Below are 23,283 nucleotides of genomic sequence, written 5' to 3' on the forward strand. Positions count from 1 at the left end.
GCGGTGTTGACGAAAAGGAGGGCCCCGTCGGCGGTGTTGGCGGCGGCGGCCTTGTCTTCATCCAGCATGACCCACCGGCTGGGGGCTGGGGCGGAAGCGCGGGTCATGCTGGCTGGGGTCGGCGGTGACGGAGCGCCAGTGGTGGCAGACGGCGCGCAGGTCGGTGTAGCAGTCGAGGTCGTTGGTTGCCAGGAGGCAGTCGGCGACGCGGTTGACGAGGTCCGCAGGAAGCGAGGACCAGCCCTGCGCCAAGGCCTCGATCGACCCTCAAGGTTTCCTGTGGTGTTGGTGTGCTGTGCCCAGGCAGGCAGACGAAGGGGGCACAAGGGTGGTGGGGTTAATAAATAGTAGAACCAGCAAGCAAGTGACGATCCAACTGCACCTGCATGCATTGCTATTTACTGCTTGCTGCACTTAGGCTCATCGGGAATAATTACGATGGAACTCGGAACTCGGAAGTGACGATCCAACTGCACCTGCATTAAGTTTTGTAAGGCCAGTCTCAATGGTCCGTTTCAATACACTGTTTCCAAAACAAATCTGTTGACAGAGCATCAATGAAACGAACAATAAAACAACCTCCACAATGCATGAGTTTCACTTTGATGTTTCCTAGGCTGGGCAAAGCATTTAATTACTGCAAAATGATTGGATCACATGCAAGATGGTGAAACAATTTAGTCCTCAGTTGGGATTTCATCCTGTTTCACCACGTGGGAAACAACGCCAGCGGAGTTTCACTATGGTGAAACTACTTCCTTCTCTCTCCTCTTCGTTTCATGCAAAAAGTGCAGTTTTGCTGACATGGCGCTCTAATAAATGTGCATGACATCCTGGTGAAACCCCCACTGAGACTAGCCTAAAAAAAACTTGATCATGTATTGTGCAGATAGAAGAAGGGATATCAACACAAACAACAAAAACAAAAGGAAATACTTCTACTATTGGGGGAAGCTGAAACAATGAAAGAACAGAAATGGGACAATGCAGTGCAAACCAATGGCATAGCAGCAGCAAGGTATGTGAAACAAAGCATGTTGATTCATTATTTACAGAACCTGATGCCACAAAAAAATAATATCTCATAAAAAAACACAGGAGAGCTTGACAGGGTTGCTAATGGAGCAAAATTAGAAACTCCCAAGAAGAAATATACTCAATAAGAGCATTTCCAAGAGATTAGCTAAATCATTTTCTAAAGATAAATTTAGTTATTTTAAGGAAAAATGTTTCTAACATACTATGTAAACGACTCTTCAAATTTAGTAGTTCTGCATCCCACCTTATTCGCTCTATATTTTTGGATAGCCTAGCTCATTAGCCATCCTTTACAGAGTCGGTTGGAGTACTCTAATATTTTTTTCTATCAAATCTATTTTAGAGAGTAGCTAAATCAGTAAATTTGGCTAGTGTTTTTAGCTAATTTCTTGGAGATGCTCTAAAACATATTTACACTTCTAAAAAAATTTATTAATTTGCATGAGCTATGCAACTAAGAAAAGTCAATGTATTCTTTTTCTAATAACATTTGGACATGTTTTCAGTTATCTCAACAAATGCAGGGGTTGTATACAAGTATGTTGCTTGGTACACAACTTTTTTAGGTTAAATAAAACAGATTATATAGATGTGAAAAGTTGAATAATACTACTCAAAAAAAGACAATGTACTTATTTCTATTTAACAAAAAGTGCTATTATTTTTTATTACGTAGGAAAATCTACAAGGACAGGGACATACACAAATATCAGAATGTTGCACAGGGATTGACTATGTCTTATCTAGAAAGCGAACAGGGAAACAGGTGAAGAATGCCAAAAAAAAAAAGCAGACTAACAAACCATCAGAAAAACTTGCCTTTATTCCTGACAATATGTTTTTGCAGATGGCTCTCGACAACATGAACACCAGCCCTGAAAGAAACAAAGAATTCAATTACTCAACTACACAATCTGAGGTAAGACTCTAAAGACATGACGTCAGAGTACATACTCAGGGACTGGGATAACGAATACTTATCAAAGCCTGAATAAGAACAATGGCAGAATGCCATCTTCAGAAACATGGAAATTCAAGAAATACAAGAACCAGCAAGTGTTGTAGAAGATTCAACATTGACAACATCAGAACAGAGTGTGTCAGCTGAAGAAATAGATGGGGCAGGCAGAAATGGAAGCCGAGAACTAATCACTGAATAAGAGATTGATGAATTTATCAGCAGAGAGTAGATGGCAGCTTCTGAAGGAAACAAGGCAGATACCAATAGCAAGTACACTCCACAGCTAGGCATGGAATTTAAAACCAAAGGTGATGCTTCAACTTTTTCAACTTCTACGCATACCTTGCTGGTTTTGAAACAGTGGTAGCTCTGTCTTCAGAACTGCAAGCAAGAGAAGGAACAATGAAGTCACCAAAGTCACAATCAAGTGTAACAAGTATGGAAAACAAGAGCAACCAAAGACAGTAGAACAACAGGAGGTGGAAGTGGACAAGGATATTGGAAAAAAGAAGGGACCAAAAAGACAAACAAATGTAGTAGTGAAAACAGACTGCCAGTGTGTTATGGTTGTCAAAGATTGGAGGAGCATTTCTTATCCTCTCCTCTCACAGCATTTCTAACATTGTCATGCAGTGCTTGTAGCACCCAAATTTTTTTTGAGGGATCAGGAGGAGCAATGATCTCCCACTGTATTTTATTAAAAACAGAATAAACAAAGTACGTACATAGCTAAGACAGAAGAGGTGAGGAGGGGAGAAGGGGAATTCAGGAAACAAACAAAGAGAGGAAAAAGATCATGAAAATTACAAATGAGCTGGCACCCAACTATTGCTGCAACAATGCATTAGCGAACATCCTGTACATCTCCTTCTTTTCAGTATAGAAGGCGACGAGCTGGTCTCTCCCCGGGCCGCATTGCTTCAAAGCTTCGTAGGAACTGTACTCTTTGGACCACCGGCGTAGAGCAGGGTACTCGTCTTCGTCAAGCACAACCACTCCAGTCACCTCCTCTACCGCGCTGAGCCAAGGACCCAACACACAGGCAGCCAAGTCGACGTAGCCGACGGTGTCGCCACCAAAGAACCTCTTCCCGTTGAGCTGCGCCTCCAGAAGGGCCAGGTTCTGCTTGGCCTCTTCCACCTGAGCCTTCTGCCCGTCGCCCTCTGTCCAGTGTGCCAGCCAGAACGGCTTGACTAGCTGTTCAGGTTCATCACAGCAGCGTTCAGTAAAACTAGAAGATTTTCAGATTTCACTACAGTGCAAGAACTGGATTCTCTTCTAGTTTCTTTTTTCGAGAACATGCGCTGCATGTATTTCATTAAGTAAGGGATAAGCAGGTTAAACAGCAAGAGACAAAGAAAATACTACTGAATTACTGGCCAGCCAACGCCCCAAGCGCCCTGAAACCAGCAGCCACCCAGAGTGCCGCTTCATCAAGGATTCTCTTCTAGTTTCTGAAATGAGAGTGAGTACCTTGCTGTCAATGAAGTCTGCCCAGAAACGGGCCATGGCACGGTCGTAAGGGTCGGCCGGGAGGAGAGGCGGCCCGTCGAAGGCCTCGTCGACGTACTGAACGATGACGAGGGACTCACAGATGGCCCGGTCGCCATGGAGGAGCACGGGCACCTTCTTGTGGACAGGGTTGTTGGCGAGCAGCAGCTCGCTCTTGTTGCTCAGGTCTTCCTCGATCAGCTCGTATGGCACGCCCTTGAGCTGCAGAGCGGCCTCGACGCGGTGCGAGAATGGGCTCGCGTAATGGCCGATGATCTTAACAGGTGGAGACATGTTTCTTTCCGCAAGTTGGTTCTTGCTGCTTTGCTGCTACTCTATGTGCTTGTGCTTGGAGAAACTTACTAAACCATTGCTATTTATAGGAGATAATGAAGATTGCTTGGGTCATATTGACATGGTCAGACGTAGGTGGGCTGCTGCTTCTACAATAAGAAAGAGCAAGTTTGCACAACCACGAACCATCTAATGCTTAAAAAGTTCCACAAGGAGTTGCTTGGTTGCTTCAGTCCGCAGAATAACTTCTAAAAAAATTCATCCGTATGCATATCCAAAGATCTGGAGATATAATGAACCATATGCCTGCATAAGCAATGACCTCAGCACATGCATATCCATATGCAGGCAAAAGCTTCAGTTTGTAGTGTCGTAAGGCCGAACGTCATTCCAGTTTAGAAATTTCAGCTTCTGATCTTTCGATTTGGGTTGGGAATACGTTCAGTTCAGAGTTTGGGAATTTTCCAGCACTTGTTTCTGCTTTGAACTTTCGGTCCAAAATAGAAAAAATCCTGACAACAGTGAATATGAATAATTCGTTTCAGCTTTGAAGATTAAGCTTCCAACTGAAAACGGGGGAAAGGATTCTGCGCCTTAAACTTTGATGAAATTCATCTGTTTTTTACAGGTCCAGTTTCCGTCCAATCTAAGAGCGTATCTAGTAAATTAGCAAAGTGGGAATCAGAAATGTGATTTTTTTTTTAAAAAAAAGCTTACTCCTATCCTAGCCTCCTAGAGAATTACAGCCACCAGCGGCGGCGTCTGTTTGGCATTGACAAAATTAAAAGACAATAACAATCAAACACCAAAGTTGATCATCCCTAGTTTTACTTTTATTTTACCCTACTAATGTATACCACGTGAGTAAAGATGATCAACGGCCTGACCCGGCCCGGCACGGCATGGGCCCATGCTAGGCATGACCCGATAGGGCACGGGCCCGTATGGCCCGCGTGCCACCGGACCGTGTCTGCCTGACGGCCTAGGCATGGCCTGTGGGCCGATTTTCGGGCCGGGCCGGCCCGAAAAGCACGAGGCCCAATAGTGCTTCGGGCCGGCCCATGGCCAGCTATATGAAAAACACCAAATTTAATACAGAATTTAACAAAGCATAAGTAAATCATATTCAATTCGTAGATATTAATATTTCACAATTCACATAACACAATATACTCAAAGATCATATTTCACTTGTCAAAAATTATAAGTTTGACAAGTCATGTAACGATATTTTAAATTTCACAAATTTCCGTGCCTACTGTTAAAAGCGGACCGGGTCATACCGCCCGCCAAGCATGGCCCGTTACGTGCTTCGGGCTGGCCCGGGCCTAGTTAGGATCGGGCTGTGCCGTACTCGGACCGGGCCATATCACCGTGCTTTGGGCCGTGTCTTCGGCCCGCGGGCTGCATGCTCAACTTTACACGTGAGTCATGCCAAAAAAACGTATTCCATTTTAAGAACATCATGGTCATTACTAACACACTCTTCTATCATACATTTCAGCACCGTAAAAAGACAATGCCAGACCTAGAAAATTTGATGAGTCTAGACAAAGAATAGAGTCTAAATAACAAGCGTTCAGAAATATAGATCATAGCACAGGCAAAATATAACAAGCAGGCTGTTTTAACTAGAATCATAAGCGAATTTGAGAGTTAAGACACATATGATACCGTTGTGCAAGTTTAGAGACCAGCCGTAGAATTTACTCATGTACATTTCATTCTAGATGAAATAGAAAGTTAATGAATAAGAGTCAGACTATTGAAGAGAAATATTACTCCTTTAGTCATAAATTGGTGACCTTTTGCCCTACTTTGACAGTTTGACTAGTTCATATTCATATAAAATTCAATTTTAGCCTAAGCGTTTAAACATATCAAACGGTCACGTAACGCTTAGCTATTTATTCAGACCAAACGGTCATTTAAATAAATGGTGGTTAAACAAAATAAAAAGCTGATTAAACATATATATGAAACAAAATTTCAAGAAAAAAACTAGCCATATCACTTCAAACATTGAAAATGAATATAAAAAATAGCTTAATTGTCGACTTCACACAACTTTTTTTTCGAGACCACGCGTTGCGTGTTTTTCATTAAGCAGAAAAAGTTCGAAACACCTAACAGTCCTGGTAATATCCTGATTACCACCACCCCAACACACCCGAGACCTCAAAGAATCATCATTTAATATTGTTTTGCTTCTGCACACACTATTAGTATTTCTGATCCGGTCCATACATTATTCCAAGTGTAAAGACATGCTCTTGCATTGCATTGCACACAACTAATGCTGCAACATTGTCTTGGCGAACATTTTGTACATCTCCTTGTTTTCAGTGAAGTAGGCGACGAGTCGGTCCCTGTCCGGCAGGCAAGGCTTGAGCGCTTCATTGGAACTGTACTCCTTGGACCACTGGCATAGAGCAGGGAACTCCTTGGCGTCCACCAAGGTCAATTCAGTCACCTCCTCAAGCACACTCAGCCAAGGTCCTAACGCACTCACGGCTATGTCGACGTAGCCGGCCGTGTCACCACCAAAGAACCTCTTCCCGTCGAGCTGCGCCTCCAGGAGCGTCAGGTTCTCCTTGGCCTCTTTCACCATAGCCTTCTGCGCCTCACCCTCCGCCCAGTGTGCTAGCCAGAACGACTTGGAGCACTGTGTTCAGTAAAACGGGCAATGCATAGCACGGTCAGCAAATGTTTCAGACTTCATAATCAGAAGCGAACAGGTCAGACAGCAGGTTATAGGCTTATAGCCAATGCATGGTACCTTGTTTTCCATGAAGTCAACCCAGAAACGGGCCATGGCACGGTCGTAGGGGTCGGCCGGCAGGAGAGACGGCCCGTCGAAGGCGTCGTCGACGTACTGAACGATGACGAGGGACTCACAAACCGCCAGGTCGCCATGGAGGAGCACGGGCACCTTCTTGTGGACAGGGTTGCTGGCGACCAGCAGCTCGCTCTTGTTGTTCAGGTCTTCCTGGACCAGCTCGTAAGGCACGCCTTTGAGACGCAGAGCGGCCTCGACGCGGTGCCCGAATGGGCTCGCGTAATGGCTGATGACCTTTACAGGTGGAGACATGTTTCTTTCTGCTTGTTGGTTCTTGCTGCTATCTGCTTGTGCTTGGAGAAACTTACTAAACCATTGCTATTTATAGGAGATAATCAAGATTGCTTGGCTTTGGCTCATATTGATATAGTCAAAATGTTTTGACATAATAAACTTAAGATGTAGTGAATCATATGCCCTGCATAAGCAGTGACCTCAGTATATGTGGGTATCTTTGTTGTGAACATAATTGAACAAGTTTCAGTTTGTATGGCCGTAAGGGCGAACGTCATTCCATTAAGGAATTTCTGGTTCTGACCTTTCAGTTTGGTCAGAACTGACTCATAAAAAATGGATGAGGAGGACGTTTAGTTCAGATTTGAGAATGTGCTTGTTTGGGCTTTTCAAACTCCCTTCCAAAATATAAAGACATTTGACTGACAACAGTGAATATGAAGAATTCGTTTCAACTCTAAAACAGGGGAAAAGATTTTGCCTCTTGAAGTGTCAAATCTGTCTGTTTATTTTTTTACAGATCCAATTTCCATCCAAGCAAGACTGTATCCAGTAAATTAGCAATGTGAAAATTAGTACATTACAGCAAGTTCAGTACATAGTATAAGCAAGCAAAAAAAAATGAAAGCAAAGTTCAGTACATAGTATAGTACATTACAACAATTTCTACACTGCTTACAATGATAAGTACAGACTGGTGGCCAGGGCAATAGTGTTGTACTTCAGAAGTTGGTTCAACAATTTGTAGTCTTTTCTGTGTGTGCAAATGGAATAAGGTCATTATAATTCCCAAGCACCACAAAACTGAACAATGATAAGTACAGAACAGACTGATATATAAGTCTTTTCTGTGTGTGCAAATGGAATAAGGCCTTGTTTACTTCCACCCAAAAACCCAAAAAATTTTAAGATTCTCTGTCACATCGAATCTTTAGACGTATGCATGGAGTATTAAATGTAGAAGAAAATAAAAACTAACTGTACAGTTTGGTCGGAATTGACAAGACAAATCTTTTGAGCCTAATTAGTCCATAATTAGACAATAATTACCACAAACAAACGATAGTGCTACAGTGTCGTGAAATTTTTTTCCTTCACAAACTAAATAAGGCCTAAGGTCATTATAATTCCCAAGCACCACAAAATCTGAACAATGATAAGTACAGAACAGACTGGTATATAGAATGTTCCAGCTGCAATTTTGTTACACTCATTATTGTTTTCAACTAAAACAAATCAAGGAAACATGACATCCAGAGATCACTTGCGCAGAGCAGCCCTGGCTCGCAACAAGTACATCTCCTTCCTCGCCGAGAAATAGGCGACGAGCTCGTCCCTGCTCCTCAAGCACTGCTTCACGGTGGCGTCGTTGACGTAGGCGTCGGCCCACTCGCGGAGCGCGGGGAACTCCTCGCCGTTGACGAGGGTTACTCCGGTGACCTCCTCGATGACTCCGACCCAGTGCGCCAGCCCACAGGCGGCGATGTCCACGAAGCCGATGGCGTCGCCGCCGAAGAACCTCCGGCCCTTGAGCTGCGCCTCCACCAGCGCAAGGTTCTCCTTCGCCTCCTTCGCGAAGGCCTTCTTGCGCTCCTCGTCGTCCGTCCAGAACGACATCCAGAACGGCCTCGCGAACTGCGCGATCAAGCAGGTGTTGACGTTGACCATCAGCGAACTCAAGATCATAGCTTTTTCCGCTCAAAAAAGGATCTCAAATTGTTTTTGAGTAAACGAAGGATCTCAAATTGTACTGAGAAGACAGGTCGTCAGATCGATCTTGGTACCTTTTGGTCGATGAAGTTGGCCCAGAACCGCGCGTCCGCCCTCGCGTGGGGGGCGGCGGGGAGGAGCGGCGGCCCGTCGAAGGCCTCGTCGACGTACTCGACGACGACGAGCGACTCGGAGATGGCCCGGTCGCCGTGGAGGAGCACGGGCACGAGCTTGTGCACGGGGTTGTGCTGGAGCAGAAGCTCGCTCTTGTTGCTCAGGTCCTCCAGGATGAGCTCGTAGGGCACCCCTTTGAGGCGCAGGGCCACCTCGGCGCGGTGCACGAACGGGCTGGCGAAAGAGCCGATTAGCCTCACCGCCGCCGGCTCGGTGGTCGCCATCTCCTCTGATCTTCTACCTCCGGCCCGTTCTTCCGGCGAAGCTTTATTCCGATATTGGCTGGAGGACAGGAGCAGTGATGAATGCATCGATTAAACAACTCCCGAAAATCCATCATCTTTATTAACAAATCTGCGACGGCGACGGGCTACCAAACAGGGGATTCTTCAAGTCCGAACTTCGGACCCAAACTCAGCGTCGATGTTTCCCGCGCAAATTTGCCGCGCGATGAATTCTATGGACAAGAGCGCACCGAACCGATGCTGCGAGGCAGTGGGGGCTCGTCGGGTCCGGCCGTTCGGACGGAGTCCGTCTGTCCGGGCAGACTCCCGCCAAATTGTTTTCAGATATTTATCAATAGATTTTCCCGCCTAGCACCTACAGACCAAGAGTAGCACACGGCAGATTTTGACTCACACTCATCTCATCCCACGTCATCTGAACTGGTACATGCAAATAGTTTTAAACGGATTTAAAAAAGCTATAACTTTTATACTAATCATTCAAATTAAATTCCGATTACACCAACGGTTTTGTTACAATAAATCCTTCAAAATAAGATCCCACATGAATATATTTAGATAATATTTTATTAACGAACATTTATCTTATGAAGATAGAACATTCTTGAGCAGAGATGATGTTCTAGGTTTATAGAAACAATGTTCCGTCTTCAATAAAAAAATGTTCTCAGTTTAGAATAATAATATTCTAGTTTAGATTGATGATAATATAATATAAAAATAAATATAGACAGATAACATAAATAAATAACAATAAAATTTAGAGTAAAGCATAAGAGAAAACATAATAAAGAAAAATAAAAATGAATATAACACATATACTTTTTAAACGTCCTAAAATAGACTATATAATATCACATATACTAAGTGAACAACAGTAAATACACCATAAAAAATCACTAAATATATTATAGAACATCATACATTGTGCAAACATAGAAAATACAATAGAACATATATACTACACGAACAACATTAAATAAACCATAGATACAACTAAATACATAATAGAACATCATTTAATGTGTTATAGAACATCACATATATATTATGTGAACACCAATAAAATACATCATATAACAACATATGTGTAGTAAGTGAACATCACTAAGTATATCATAGAACATTACTAAATACAATATAGAACATCGCATATATTATGTGAACATTATTAAATACATCATAGAAAATAAAATGTATATTAAGTGAACATCACTAGATATATCATAGAACATTACTAAAAACAATATAGAACATCACATATATACTACGTGAACATCAATAAATACATACCAAAGTATTATATGTTTACTATGTGAATGTGAGCATAAAAAAACACCATAGAACATCTCGTTTATGCTATGAGAACATGACATATATATTATGTAAACATTACAAAATACATTATATTATATGTATACCACGTGAATATAAACAAAATCACATGTATAACATATGAACATAAAAAAACATAAAAATCACATGTCAACTACATAAAACACCAAAAAAATAACATCATAAAAATAATAAATAAAAGACATAAATGAAAGAAAATATAATTATTAGTAAAGAAACAAAGAACATTACATGCACAACATGCGAGCATCAAAATAATAAGAAAATAAAAAAATAAAAGAAACATAAAATATAAAAAGTTAAAAGAGTAATAAAAAAACATAAAACAAAAAAATAGTGAAGCATGAAAATATAAAATAAATGAAAAGAAAAAACTATAGAAAACATTAAGTAAAAAGAGAAAAGAAAAAAAAGAGAGAAAAAAGAATAAACATAAAACAAAATTAAATGAAGTAAACAAAAAAAAGAAATACGAAAACATAAAAAAAAGTCACATGAAACAAAAAAATAAATTGAAGCAAGGAAAGAAAAATAATAAGAAAAAAGAAAGGAAAGAAAATAAAAAGAAAAAGAAAAAAATATAGATAAACAATTTAAAAAATGGAAAGAATAATAAAAACACATAAAACAAAAAAAATTAAGCACAAAAAGAAAATAAAAACAAAAAAAATAAATGAAGCACAAAAAGAAAAGAAAAAAAAAGGAAGAGAAACTTACTTTTAGTTACGTACCTGGAACCTGGAAGGCCGAAGCCTAGCAGGCCGAAGCCTAGCGGGAAACTTCACGTCGGGCGGAGGGCGGGAAACATCTCATTGCCCAGCGCGGGAAACGTCGGACGAGTGCTCGGGTCCGAATGTTCGGATCCGAAGAATTCCGCGAGGCAGTAGCCAGGGTTGCTGGATGCGAGGATGGCCCATGACGTGGTGTCGTGGTCGACCCACAACCATGCGGTTTTTGTATCGTATATGGGCTGATAGTTGGTGTCACTGTTGTCTTTCTTTTTCTTTTCTTATTTTCTTTATTTTTTTCATTTTCTTTTTTGTGAGCCTTTTTTTCTAATCTTGTTTCGTTTATTTTTAGTTTTAGTTTTCATTTTTTGTTTCTATATATCTTATTCTTCTCTTATTCTTTTCTTTCTTTTTCTTTTTTCTTTTATTTTCTTTTCTGGATTCCGATCCCACCCAGGTATGTACGTTAGTTTCTCATTTGCTTTTTTCTTTCTTATTATTCTCATTTTTTCTTTTCTTTTCTACTTCTTATAATTTTTTTATTTCTTTCTCTTTTTCTTCTCATGCTTCATTTTTTATGTTATTTGTTTTTTGCTTATGTGATTTTTTATTATTCTTTTATTTTTATGTTTACATGTTTTTTATTTCTTTTCTTTTTTACTTTCCTTTCTTTTTCTTATTATTTTTTATTTTTTTCTCTGATTTTTTTATTTTTTGTTTCATGTGATTTTTCATTATTCTTTATAATTTTTGTCCTTATTTAAGTTATTCATTTATTTTATGTGCTCCATGTATATATCATTTATTAATCATGTTTCTATGTGTATATTTTTTTTTATTGTTTTACTCTAATAAAATGTTTCTTCTTTGTTGTTTTACTCTAACAAATTACTTTAATAATTTATTTTTTACTTTTTTATTCTTCTTATATATTTGATGTTTACGTATTATACATTTGATGTTCATATAGTATACATGTGATGTTTTATTATGTATTTAGTGATGTTCGCATAATATATATACGATGTTCCATAATGTTTTCAATGATGTTCTATGGTGTATTTAGTAATATTCGCTTAGTATACACATAATGTTCTAAGATGTTTTTTTGCTGCTTACTTGGTATTAATGTTCACTTAGTCTACACAAGATGTTCTATGATGTTTTTTATGATGTTCACTTAGTATATATGTGATGTTCTATGATATATTTAGTGGTGCTCATGTATATATATATATTTTGCTATGCTCTATGGTATATGTGATTCTTTAGTATATTTTACGATGTTTGAAAAGTATCCATATGATGATTTTTTAATTTTTCTCTATTACGCGTTTTTATTTTCCCTTATACTTTGCTCTATATTTTATTTTTTTTATATTATGTTCTTTATGACCATTATGTGTATACTAAGCGAATATTACTAAATACTATTATATTATGCCGAAAAGTATCCATATGATGTTTTTTATGCTGCAATACTCACTTTGAGCGAGGCTGCAAGGGCACGCGCCGACGAGGAAGGGTGGGTGGAGCTTGGATGTGTGTTTTTTTGAATGTGCTCTATTTTAGGAGATGCGGGTGAGGAAAAGGAAAGGAGCATGACACGTGGGCCCCACCTCACCGGCTTCTAAGTTCTAATCCTATCTTTCTTTGTTCCTCTGACCAAATATGAAACAGGACGACACTGTTCCTCAAACAAACATGAAACTGTCCCAATCCAAAAAAATGGGATAGGACAATCCCATCCCCTTCATCCCAAAATTAGACAGACCCTTAACCCTGCTTGGATAGAAACTAGGCCTGTAAAAAATAGATGGATTTGAAAGTTTAATAAGGTGCAGAATCTTTTCCCCTGTTTTAAGTTGAAAGCTTAACCTTAGAGGTTGAAATGAATCCTTCATATTCCCTGTTGTCAGATATCTTTATATTTTGGACCAAAAGTTCAAAGGCCAAACGAGCAAATTCTCAAAATCTGAACTGAACTTTTCTTTTGTTTCCTTGTAACCCTGTAACGTTGTAGCTCTTCTTGTTTTCGCTTTTCAATAAATCTTCTGTAAAAAAAAAAACTTTTCCCTAACCCAAATTGAAAGTTTTCAGAACCTGGGATTTTTTACTGGAACGACGTTCGCCGTTACGTTGCTACAAACTGAAACTGAAAGAAGTTTCCAAGCCAAAACTGAAACTTGTTCAGCTATGATAGGAAGAAAAATGCCCACACATGGATCTGCTGATGCCACTGCTTATACCAGGCCTATGGTTCAGTATAGCTCCAGATCTTTGGTAAATAAAACCACTGTAGCCTATCAAGCTGCATTAATCCTAGTGATCATAGACTAACGGGCCCACTTTCACCTGAAGGCTTCATTGCCTTCAACGATGTTTATTGGCCCAAGGGACAGGTTTTTTGAAGTTATTCTGTGGACTGAACTACTGAAGCAACCAAGCAACCCCTTGTGGAATTTTTTTAAGCACCAGATGGTTGTGTCAAAGTGCTCTTTCTTCTTGTAGCAGACTAGCAGCAGCAGCCCCTTTCTTAAAAAATAATTAAAAAAAGCAGCCAAGCAGTCTTGATTTCCTCCTATAAACAGGAATGGTTCGGTGCTTCTCCAAGAAAACAGCAAGCAGCCAGAAGAACCAGCGAAACATGTCTCCGCCTGTTAAGGTCCTCGGCCATCTCACCAGCGCATTCGCGCACCGCGTTGAGGCCGCTCTGCGGCTCAAGGGCGTGCCATACGAGCTGATCCGGGAAGACCTGAGCAACAAGAGCGAGCTGCTGCTCGCCAATAACCCTGTCCACAAGACGGTGCCTGTGCTCCTCCATGGCGACCAGGCCATCTGTGAGTCCCTCGTCATCGTCGAGTACATCGACGAGGTCTTCGACGGGCCGCCGCTCCTCCCGGCCGACCCCTACGACCGTGCCATGGTCCGCTTCTGGGCAGACTTCATGGACAAGGTAATTCTCATTTCAGAAACTAGAAGGCCCTGATTCTTCTGAAATCTGAACATCTGCTTGTTTTTTTGCTGAACTCTGGTGTGATGAAAATGAAACAGCTCTTCGTGCCGTTCTGGATGGCACACTGGGTAGAGGGCGAGGCGCAGAAGACTCTAGTGGAGGAGGTCAAGCAGAAGCTGGCGCTTCTGGAGGCGCAGCTCAAGGGGAAGAGGTTCTTTGGGGGCGACACCATCGGCTACATCGACATAGCTGCCTGTGTGTTGGGTCCTTGGCTCAGCATGGTAGAGGAGGTGACCGGAGTGGTCGTGCTTGACGAAGACGAGTACCCTGCTCTACGCCGGTGGTCCAAGGAGTACAGTTCCTACGAAGCTCTGAAGCAGTGCATCCCGGACAGAGACCAGCTCGTCGCCTTCTATACTGAACGCAAGGAGAATTACAAAATGATGGCTAAAGCATGGTTGAAGCAGTAATTGGATGCTACAAGTGGTGGCTAGAACATGTCTTTGTGTGTGGAATAATGTATGGATGACAATTGGCCTGTGTTCAGATGTTTATTTCGTGATTTTAGTTGTTATTACTTCATAATTTTGATGAAAATTATAGTACTGTAGTGTAGTTACTACTTTATTTAGTGCTCCGATGGTCAACTCATCATATAAAAAAAACAGCTCAAAACATTCCATGCCGATTTTGATTGAATTAACTTAATAAATATAGAAAACATCCACACACAAGTTTTATTTTTGTTCAGTCAGGCTTATAAAGAATTTGACTGTTTAGAAATTAAGATAAACATGTGCGATTATTTTAGAATCAAATGAACACAGAGGATGGTTATACAGGTAGAGTATAGATGAGCAAGGCAAAGGGATGTGGACAGATTCCGTCCTTGTCAAACGAACGTGGGTGCCAAGAAACGTGTGAAGCTGCCGCAACCAGAGTCCACCAAAACCGACCGGGTGGGTCAGCCACTGAACTGAAACTTTTTTCTTTCAACGACCTTGTTTAGTTTTCCAAGATTTTTAAGATTTTCATCACATTAAATCTTTAAACTTATACATAAAACATTAAATATAAAAAATAACTAATTATAAAATTTATTTATAATTTATGGGACGAATCTTTTGAACCTACTTGGTCCATAATTGAATAACTATAATAGATAAACCCAAAAATTTTAACAAGGCCTATGGAACCGAAGCTTGATAAATAAAATAGTTTTAAAAAGCCCTCAGATCTATGCTGAGGTCATTGCTTATGCCAGGCATTCAGGCACTATGGGTCTATGACACACATCGATTTTAGCTAAAAAAAACACGCGCACACACACACATCATCGGTTTTATGATGACTTCTCCTATATTATATCATATCTTCCTGATCTGCTCATGTGGCCATAACCCATAAATAACAACTGTCTAAGATTTGTTTGGCCAGGATAGCAGCAAGTGAGCAAGCATAGTAGCTAGTAGGAAGCAGCTGGAACCAGCAGGTGGACATGTCGTCTCCGCCGCCGCCGCCGGTGAAGCTGATCGGCTTCTTCGGCAGCCCGTACGCGTTCCGCGCGGAGGCGGCGCTGTGCCTCAAGGGCGTGCCGTACGAGCTCATTCTGGAGGACCTCTTCGGCACCAAGAGCGACCTCCTACTCCACCACAACCCCGTCCACAAGAAGGTCCCCGTGCTCCTCCACGGCGACGACAGGGCCATCTCCGAATCCCTCGTCATTGCCGAGTACGTCGACGAGGTCTTCGACGGGCCGCCGCTCCTCCCCGCCGACCCCTACGACCGCGCCACCGCCAGGTTCTGGGCTGACTTCATCGAGAACAAGCTTACCAAGCCGTTCTTCATGGCGATCTGGGTGGAGGAGAGCGAAGCGCGGCTGCGGTTCGAGAAGGAGGCCAAGGAGCTGGTGGCGCTGCTGGAGGCGCAGCTCGACGGCAAGAAGTTCTTCGCCGGCGACAGGGCGGGATACCTCGACGTCGCCGCGTCCTCGCTCGGCCCCTGGCGCAGCGTCATCGAGGAGCTCAACGGAGTGACCGTGCTCAGCGAGGACGAGCACCCCAACCTGTGCCGGTGGAGCAGGGACTACTGCGCCTGCGAGGATCTGAAGCCGTGCATGCCGGATCGGGAGAAGCTGCTCGCCTACTTCACCAAGAACTTCGACAGGTACAAGGCGGCCGTCAATGCGACGTTATCGCAGTCGCAGTAGTGAAAAGTCTGTAACTGGGTACAGTACTACACGTCGATCTGCGCGTGTACGGACACGAATGCCGCGCGGGCTTTTTTTTCAGAATAACGTAGATGTGCCCAGTGAAATTCGGAGTAGTAGTACTATGTACCGTAGTTCCAAGTTTTCAATTCTGCAAACCAACAAGTTATTACTTTTTTTTTTATTTACCAATACCTGAGTACCGCTGTACCAGTGCAATTGTATGCAGAGTTCTTGTTTCACCAATGGACAGAAATCTATGGTCTCGTTTAGTTACCTCCAAAATCCAAAAATATTTTAAGATTCCCTATAACATTGAATCTTACGATACATACATAAAGCATTATATATAAATAAAAAATAACTACTTGCACAGTTTAAATTTGCGAGACGAATTTTTTGAGCCTAGTTAGTTCATGATTGGACAATAATTATCAAATACAAACGAGAATGCTACGGTGTCCAAAATCCAAAAAAATGGATCTAAACAAAGCAAATGTATTAGACCTCTTTATCATTATGTCAAAGAAAAGAAAAGATACATACTCAAGTATTCAATTAATATGTCAGACACTCAGTAACCCACCAAGAAAAGTAAGATGGCGTTAACTAGTTCGGGACGGGATAGACTGATAGGAATGAGATAATATCACACTTCATCCTAGTATTTGATCTTTTTTTGTGACCATGACTTCACGCGTATTTCTTAGAAGAAGAGCAGAAAGAACGGCTTATACGATGCAGCTATGGATGCGGTTACATAACCACACAGAGGATGGTTCCTAGCCTAGATGACAACAAAACAACAAGAAAGACGTTAGAGAGAGACTTTCCACCACACACCTTAAACCTATCCAACAATATACCTACAAAGTGAAAATACATCAAGGTAAAGGTGCCAACAAAAGATATGAAAATACAATGGCAAAGCATCCATCAAGAAGTGACGAACTACAGCGACAAAGTATCCGCTCGAGCAACATAACGGCAAAGTATCCACCAGAGTGAACGTAGCAAAGTATTCGCAAAAAGGGGGCCATCACACACCCTCAACTATCGGCATGAGGGCAGGACACCCAAAGCGACGTGGCGGCAAAGTATCTGCTTGAACAACAACAACGACAAAGCATCTGCCAAACAAGAGTGATAGCGTAGTTGTCCACTACGAAGAACCAATCGACTGCGACAACACCAAGCATGCTGGATAGACCCTTGCGACGAGAAGCTCGAAGCACGTATAGGGCACATGAGTAGCAACTCCGGCAAGGGTAGTGGGAGATGGGTAGCAGAGTACTCTAATGATGCATTTAGGAAGAATATTGACATCTGTAGACGCCAACAACACTAGTAGAAGCACACGAGTAGGACTTTCAATCTAGCCCTTCCCCGAATGAACAAAAGCTTCGATGACGCCTCTAAGGGGGTAGATGACATAGGTTGCGCCATCGCCGCTGGCACGATGAAATTAGGCAAGATTTTCACCTAGATTCTTTTAACTACGTGGACGCAGGCCACTCGTGGCACCCGCAACACTGACACTGAAACCCTAAACCCCTGTGTTTGGTCTCAAACACCTAAGGATGAGATCATCGCAACAGGGAGTACTCAGCTAGATTCGGAGCAAATGCTTACGAAAATTTTGAGTTGATAACTTTTTTGAAACAAAACTTATAGAATGTGCAGGATAAGTTGCTTATAATTTGTTTAAGAAAACATGGAACAATGAAAACTTACGTACAAGTTATGTTATTCGTAAAATTTCTTATATAAAAATTGTGTTACAAAGATTATGTTAAGAAATTATAATGATAAATTTATCCACGGATAATTATAAACAAGAGTTAGTTTTTAAAGCTTATGTTGGTGAGCGAGATCTTCAACAAGTTTGGATGGTGTTCTAAAAGTCGGATTGAGTCTTATTTTTTATGTCGTTGCTTTGTATTAGTGGCGGATCTAGGATTTTAATTGTGGGAGTACGGACAAAAGTGATATAATTCATTAATATGGATATAACATAACTAAATCACTAAACGATGATAAAATAGCCGTGAATGTAGAGTGTTGAGGCTGTTGTATGCGCTGAGTAGACTAGCAATTGTATATAACAATGTATTATATATGTATATGTTATTAAAGGGTATATATACTAGATGTTTTTCAAGAAATTTTGAGGGGACAACTGTACCCCCATGCTACTATTGTAGATCCGCCCCTGCTTTGTATATGGAGTCTTAACGATTCGTGTTACCGTATGGTGGAGCATGATGTAAGTGTCGTGAATTTGTGCTAAACGGCTATACTCATTCATTCGTGAATGTTTGGAGACCGAAATATTTATATTCCTTAGGGTGTGTTTATAGTTTCCTATAGAATGCAAAATACAAAATATCAAATACTTTGAAATTATGAAATACAAAATACCAAAATTTTCATGGGTGTATTTAGTTCAATCTAAAATGCCAAAATTTTTAGGATTCAAAATATATGAAGCTGCTCTTTTGGGTTTTTTTTTTTGGCTTTTGAGACTAAAATTTAGAATGCAAATTTGCAACTATTTTGCTAAAAAATTTGGATGGTGTTTAGTTCCATTCTACAAAACGGTGGGCTAAAACCAAAAGAAAAATTGCCCAAATGAAGAACTAAATGGACCCTTAATCTAAAAATATCGAAAAGTTAACATTTGAGATTTAATTAAGGAACACAGCCGGTACTTTCTTTTTTATTCAAGCAGTCAAACAAAGTTGGAACCAAACACCCGGGAGCCATCATACGTGACAGCAGTCCTGACCACTTGTTACAATTCTTTTATGTTATCCATGCACCCATTTTCAACAACCCATATTGACCTCGACACAAACAATTAATTCCTACTGTGGCATGCACGCAGGCAGGATTACTACTTCTTCTCCGGCGCCGGCGCCATTGACCTCGCCGTGGCCACAAACGAGTCCTTCCTGGCGCTGAAACGGGCGAGCAGCTCCTCCCTGTCGGGCAGGCACTGCTTCACGGCGTCGTGGGAGGTGTACTCCCTCGCCCACCGGCACAGGTCCGGGTACTCCTCGGCGGTGACCACGCTGACGCCAGCGACCTCCTCGCAGACCGGGAGCCAGTGCGCGAACCCGCTGGCGGCGACGTCGAGGTAGCCCACGTCGTCGCCGCCGAAGAACCGCTTCCCCTTCACCTGCCCCTCCAGCAGCTTGAGGTTCTCCTTGATCTCCCTCATGAACCCCTGCTGCACCTCGCCCTCCGTCCACATCGCCAGCCAGAACGACGTCGAGCACTGCCGGCCGGCGTCCAGGAACATGCATGCACACCATTATTCGATCGATCACGATTCACGACTTCGCTGAAGAAACTAGCTTGTGAATTGTGATGTCAACCGGCCGGGGTTAACTGTTTACCTTGTCTTCGATGAAGCGGGCCCAGAAGCGGGCGGCGGCGCGGTCGGCGGGGTCGGCGGGGAGGAGCGGCGGGCCGTGGAACGCCTCGTCGACGTACTCGACGATGACGAGCGACTCGCAGACGGCGCGGCGGTCGCCGTGGAGGAGCACGGGCACCTTCTTGTGCACGGGGTTGTGGTGCAGCAGCAGCTCGCTCTTGTTGCGCAGGTCCTTCTCCTGGATGAGCTCGTAGGGAACTCCCTTGAGGCAGAGCGCCGCCTCCGCGCGGTGGCTGAACGGGCTGTCGAAGAAGCCGATCACCTTTACGGCGGCGCTGCCGCTCATTTTTGCTTGCTCTCGCCGGCCGTAGTCGTCGTCGACCGTGATCTTCTTTGTTGGTTGATGGCACTCGCCACTCGGTGGGCAGGGCAGTGGGGTTGCTGCTATTTGTAGCCAGATTTTTTATGTTTTAATTAAGGGTTTGTTAGACGAGGCATATATGTTTATGTGCACGAAGCTTCCGGGCTGCTTCGGTGCCTGTCACATCGAATCTTTAAAAGAAACATTAATATATAGATAAAAAATAATTAATTATATATTTTTTCTATAATTTACGAGACAAATTTTTTAAGTTTAGCTAGTTTATAGTTAGACACTAATTATCAAATACAAACGAATATCAAATATAAACGAAAGTGTTACGGTAGTCAAATGAAAAAATTCGCGAGGTAAACAGGGCCTCAGTTTTTTGACTGATTCGTTTAGCGCGCTCACCTCATCTTGTTTTGTAGTTTTGCGGAAAGATTGTACAGTACCCCAGTTCTAAACCTTGTGCTAATAAGTCAAACTCAAACAGTAAACTGCCATTTTATTTTATTTCAACAGCTTGATGACTACCCTTGCGGCCGGAAAGATTATTGGTAGTTTACTGCTTGATGACTACCCCAGTTCTAACAAGACCTTAGTTTAACAACCTTGTGCTTGATGGTAGTTTACTGCTTGATGGCATCGATTCTGAGTTGTGGTTCATTGATTCGAGGACTGAATTGGAAGAAGTCGAGTCTTTAGAGGTCCGTACTTGCAACCAGAGCATTTGCAAACTAAAAATATACGTATATCATATAGTCATCAAGCAGTAAACTACCATTTTATTTTATTTCAACAGCATCATGGCCCTACTAACATATATAGGAATAGGAGTAGTTTGCATGTTCTCACACAACGACGAGCCATCACCGGATTACTGCTGCTGCTGCTGCTGCAGCATCGCCGTGGCCACTGCTTTGACCTTGTCTTTCTTTGCAGTTGCAGAGAAGTGGGCTTTGAGATGCTCTATGCTCGGCAGGCACTGCTTCACATCTTCGTTAGAACTGTACTCCTTCGCCCAGCGACGCAGAGTAGGGAAGTCGTCGTCTGCCAGCAAGCTCACGCCGGTCATCTCCTCGAACGCAGCCATCCAATGAGACATTCCACTGAGCGCTATGTCCAGGTAGCCAACCGAGTCGCCTCCAAAGAACCTCTTGCCGTCAAGCTGCGTCTCCAGGAGGGCCAGGTTCTCCTTCGTCTCCTTCAGGAACCCCTCCTGCTGCTCGCCCTCCGTCAAGAACGACAGAACCAACGGCGTCCGGCACTGCTCAAGTTCAGGCAAAAAAACTCTTTTATTGCCAGATCAGAAAATGCACGCATAGTTGCAGGAGGACGATGAAGCAACAAGTATACCTTGGTATCCATGAAATGTGCCCAGAAGCGTGCCATGGCGCGGTCGTAGGGGTCGGCGGGGAGGAGCGGCGGCCCGTCGAAGGCCTCGTCGACGTACTCCACGATGACGAGGGACTCGCAGACAGCGCGGTGGCCGTGCAGGAGCACGGGCACCTTCTTGTGGATGGGGTTGTGCCGCAGCAGCAGCTCGCCCTTGTTCTCCATGTCTTCTTGGATGAACTCGTAGGGCACTCCCTTGAGGCGCAGGGCGGCCGCCGCGCGGTGCACAAACGGGCTGGCGAAATGGCCGATGAGCTTGATGGGTGGAGACGACGACATCTTGATTTGCTTTGCTAATTTCTGGAGTAGCTAGTTATCTTAGCTTTGGCCATACAAATTAATGTCTCTATATATGGATGATGACAAAGAGATGCCAGCATATAATATTGTGGAATCTTTTGCTTCTTCTTCGTCTTCTCCAAGAACAACTTGTGTTATCAGCTATACGTCGGTCAACTGCCATACCGGTATCGTGATACGTATTCGATACTTCCCGATATGCTTTCGATACGGTATCAGAGAAAGTATAAGAAAAAAATAAATATGATTAATCTCGATACTTCTCAATACACCTCCGATACTTATCTGGGAAGTATCGGTGCTCTACTCGAGCATGGTGGATCGGACTTGTTGAGGAAGGGAGAAGGAGTATGCAGGGCAAGATGGAAGGGTGAGCGGCTCCACATCTTTGCTAGGGATCATGGACGGCAGCTTGGCAGTTTGGGAGCTCCATGGAAGAAGAAAGCAAGGTGTGAGGCACAACCGCACAAACAGCTTGGGATAGGCAGCGGCGGTGGCGGCGGCGGCCAGCAGCACGAGAATAAGTTTAGGTAGAGTTTATTTGCAAGTGAGTTGTCCCTATTGGGCTGTTGGGCAAGTTTTTTTTTTCGCGATCGGGCCATTCACCCGTATTTCATTAAGAGGAAAAAGAAGCACAAAAGTTTACAACGGCCAAGGCCGAGCCGGGCGGCGAGAGTCCACCAAAGCTCGACGAGGCACGCAACAAAGAACAGACGGGGGTAAACAGGGGAGAAGAAAAACAACAACAACAACAACAACACCACTCCTGCTACGCTTATTACATTGAGGCCAAATGCTGCGACAGCGAAGCTCCTAGAACGGATACGGTGGTGAAGCCCGCCTGAACCCAGTCATCAAGCTCCTGACAGAGGCCACCCAAGAGCTCCAAAGGCCCGCGGCTGGACCTCTCAAACGTCCTGTTGTTTCGCTCTTTCCACAATGTCCAGGAAACCAGCAACACAATGGAGTCAAACTGCGGGCCCGAAGCAATATCCAATTGCTGGCGGCAGTGAAGCCACCAGGAAACCAGGTTGCTGTCCGCTGAAGGAAGAAGGTGCGCCGCACCCAGCGAACGCAGCACGAAGAACCAGAACTCCCTGGCAAAAACACATCCAACGAACAGGTGGTCGGAAGTCTCCGCACCTTGGGCACAGAGAACGCAGGTGTCATCCTCCTGCAGTCCATGCCTTGCTCGCCTGTCAGCCGTCCAAAGCCTGCGGTGTAGAGCAAGCCAGAAGAAGAATTTCACCCGCGGTGGCGCCTTTGCTTTCCAGAGCTCCTTAGCTCCCAAGAGCGACGTTGATCCGACGAAGAACGCCCGGTAGGCAGAAGAGGTTGGGCAAGTGGATTGGGCCGCTGTTTTTTTTCTAAAATAAGAGCTATTTTACTTTGCTATTAAAAATACATTATACTTATGCATATTTTTAGTAATATAATAGTTATTATACAATATTATATGTAGTTGCCGTATCGGCGTATCCGTATCCCGTATCGGTGCAAGTGTGCAACATAGGTGATAGTGAGTATTATGTATGCCTTCCTTCAGTCATCAGTTTTACGTGCCTGAGATCAGCAGCAGCTAGCTTATTAGGTTGCTTCGGGCCGAAGAT

The 23,283-nt window shown here is 43.0% G+C and overlaps 7 protein-coding genes across 7 annotated transcripts; 2 read left to right on the forward strand and 5 right to left on the reverse strand.

Annotated features, from left to right (window-relative positions):
- On the reverse strand, positions 2,650-3,935 carry LOC8062322 (probable glutathione S-transferase). Its single transcript, XM_002459054.2, has 2 exons — positions 3,473-3,935; positions 2,650-3,196 (listed from the first exon to the last, which is right to left on the reverse strand). The coding sequence occupies exons 1-2, from the start codon at positions 3,782-3,784 to the stop codon at positions 2,825-2,827; spliced, it is 684 nt and encodes a 227-aa protein (XP_002459099.1). The 5' UTR covers positions 3,785-3,935; the 3' UTR covers positions 2,650-2,824.
- Positions 5,862-6,913, reverse strand: LOC8062323 (probable glutathione S-transferase). Its single transcript, XM_002459055.2, has 2 exons — positions 6,564-6,913; positions 5,862-6,449 (listed from the first exon to the last, which is right to left on the reverse strand). The coding sequence occupies exons 1-2, from the start codon at positions 6,873-6,875 to the stop codon at positions 6,078-6,080; spliced, it is 684 nt and encodes a 227-aa protein (XP_002459100.1). The 5' UTR covers positions 6,876-6,913; the 3' UTR covers positions 5,862-6,077.
- Positions 8,005-9,220, reverse strand: LOC8062324 (probable glutathione S-transferase). Its single transcript, XM_002459056.2, has 2 exons — positions 8,642-9,220; positions 8,005-8,492 (listed from the first exon to the last, which is right to left on the reverse strand). Exons 1-2 carry the CDS (start codon positions 9,050-9,052, stop codon positions 8,118-8,120), a joined length of 786 nt encoding a protein of 261 aa, XP_002459101.1. The 5' UTR covers positions 9,053-9,220; the 3' UTR covers positions 8,005-8,117.
- LOC8062325 (probable glutathione S-transferase) lies at positions 13,648-14,623 on the forward strand. Its single transcript, XM_002456886.2, has 2 exons — positions 13,648-14,026; positions 14,125-14,623. The coding sequence occupies exons 1-2, from the start codon at positions 13,664-13,666 to the stop codon at positions 14,494-14,496; spliced, it is 735 nt and encodes a 244-aa protein (XP_002456931.2). The 5' UTR covers positions 13,648-13,663; the 3' UTR covers positions 14,497-14,623.
- Positions 15,218-16,511, forward strand: LOC8081335 (probable glutathione S-transferase). The gene has a single exon (XM_002456887.2). The coding sequence runs from the start codon at positions 15,525-15,527 to the stop codon at positions 16,233-16,235; it is 711 nt and encodes a 236-aa protein (XP_002456932.1). The 5' UTR covers positions 15,218-15,524; the 3' UTR covers positions 16,236-16,511.
- On the reverse strand, positions 18,922-20,317 carry LOC8077355 (glutathione transferase GST 23). The gene is made up of 2 exons (XM_002459057.2): positions 19,637-20,317; positions 18,922-19,515 (listed from the first exon to the last, which is right to left on the reverse strand). The coding sequence occupies exons 1-2, from the start codon at positions 19,958-19,960 to the stop codon at positions 19,132-19,134; spliced, it is 708 nt and encodes a 235-aa protein (XP_002459102.1). The 5' UTR covers positions 19,961-20,317; the 3' UTR covers positions 18,922-19,131.
- Positions 20,738-21,713, reverse strand: LOC8062326 (probable glutathione S-transferase). Its single transcript, XM_002459058.2, has 2 exons — positions 21,335-21,713; positions 20,738-21,245 (listed from the first exon to the last, which is right to left on the reverse strand). Exons 1-2 carry the CDS (start codon positions 21,650-21,652, stop codon positions 20,856-20,858), a joined length of 708 nt encoding a protein of 235 aa, XP_002459103.1. The 5' UTR covers positions 21,653-21,713; the 3' UTR covers positions 20,738-20,855.

This window comes from Sorghum bicolor, chromosome 3 (genome assembly GCF_000003195.3).
Source record: "Sorghum bicolor cultivar BTx623 chromosome 3, Sorghum_bicolor_NCBIv3, whole genome shotgun sequence".
In the NCBI taxonomy this organism is placed as follows: domain Eukaryota; kingdom Viridiplantae; phylum Streptophyta; class Magnoliopsida; order Poales; family Poaceae; genus Sorghum; species Sorghum bicolor.

Excerpts from the sequence above, each read along its gene's own strand:
- LOC8062325 (XM_002456886.2), top strand. The coding sequence starts at position 13,664 with ATGGTTCGGTGCTTCTCCAAGAAAACAGCAAGCAGCCAGAAGAACCAG. Across the intron at positions 14,027-14,124 it reads GGGCAGACTTCATGGACAAG|CTCTTCGTGCCGTTCTGGAT; the intron begins GTAATTCTCATT and ends AAAATGAAACAG.
- LOC8081335 (XM_002456887.2), top strand. The coding sequence starts at position 15,525 with ATGTCGTCTCCGCCGCCGCCGCCGGTGAAGCTGATCGGCTTCTTCGGC.
- LOC8062323 (XM_002459055.2), bottom strand. The coding sequence starts at position 6,875 with ATGTCTCCACCTGTAAAGGTCATCAGCCATTACGCGAGCCCATTCGGG. Across the intron at positions 6,450-6,563 it reads TTGACTTCATGGAAAACAAG|TGCTCCAAGTCGTTCTGGCT; the intron begins GTACCATGCATT and ends TACTGAACACAG.
- LOC8062324 (XM_002459056.2), bottom strand. The coding sequence starts at position 9,052 with ATGCATTCATCACTGCTCCTGTCCTCCAGCCAATATCGGAATAAAGCT. Across the intron at positions 8,493-8,641 it reads CCAACTTCATCGACCAAAAG|TTCGCGAGGCCGTTCTGGAT; the intron begins GTACCAAGATCG and ends TTGATCGCGCAG.
- LOC8062326 (XM_002459058.2), bottom strand. The coding sequence starts at position 21,652 with ATGTCGTCGTCTCCACCCATCAAGCTCATCGGCCATTTCGCCAGCCCG. Across the intron at positions 21,246-21,334 it reads CACATTTCATGGATACCAAG|TGCCGGACGCCGTTGGTTCT; the intron begins GTATACTTGTTG and ends GAACTTGAGCAG.
- LOC8062322 (XM_002459054.2), bottom strand. The coding sequence starts at position 3,784 with ATGTCTCCACCTGTTAAGATCATCGGCCATTACGCGAGCCCATTCTCG. Across the intron at positions 3,197-3,472 it reads CAGACTTCATTGACAGCAAG|CTAGTCAAGCCGTTCTGGCT; the intron begins GTACTCACTCTC and ends GAACCTGAACAG.
- LOC8077355 (XM_002459057.2), bottom strand. The coding sequence starts at position 19,960 with ATGAGCGGCAGCGCCGCCGTAAAGGTGATCGGCTTCTTCGACAGCCCG. Across the intron at positions 19,516-19,636 it reads CCCGCTTCATCGAAGACAAG|TGCTCGACGTCGTTCTGGCT; the intron begins GTAAACAGTTAA and ends GCCGGCCGGCAG.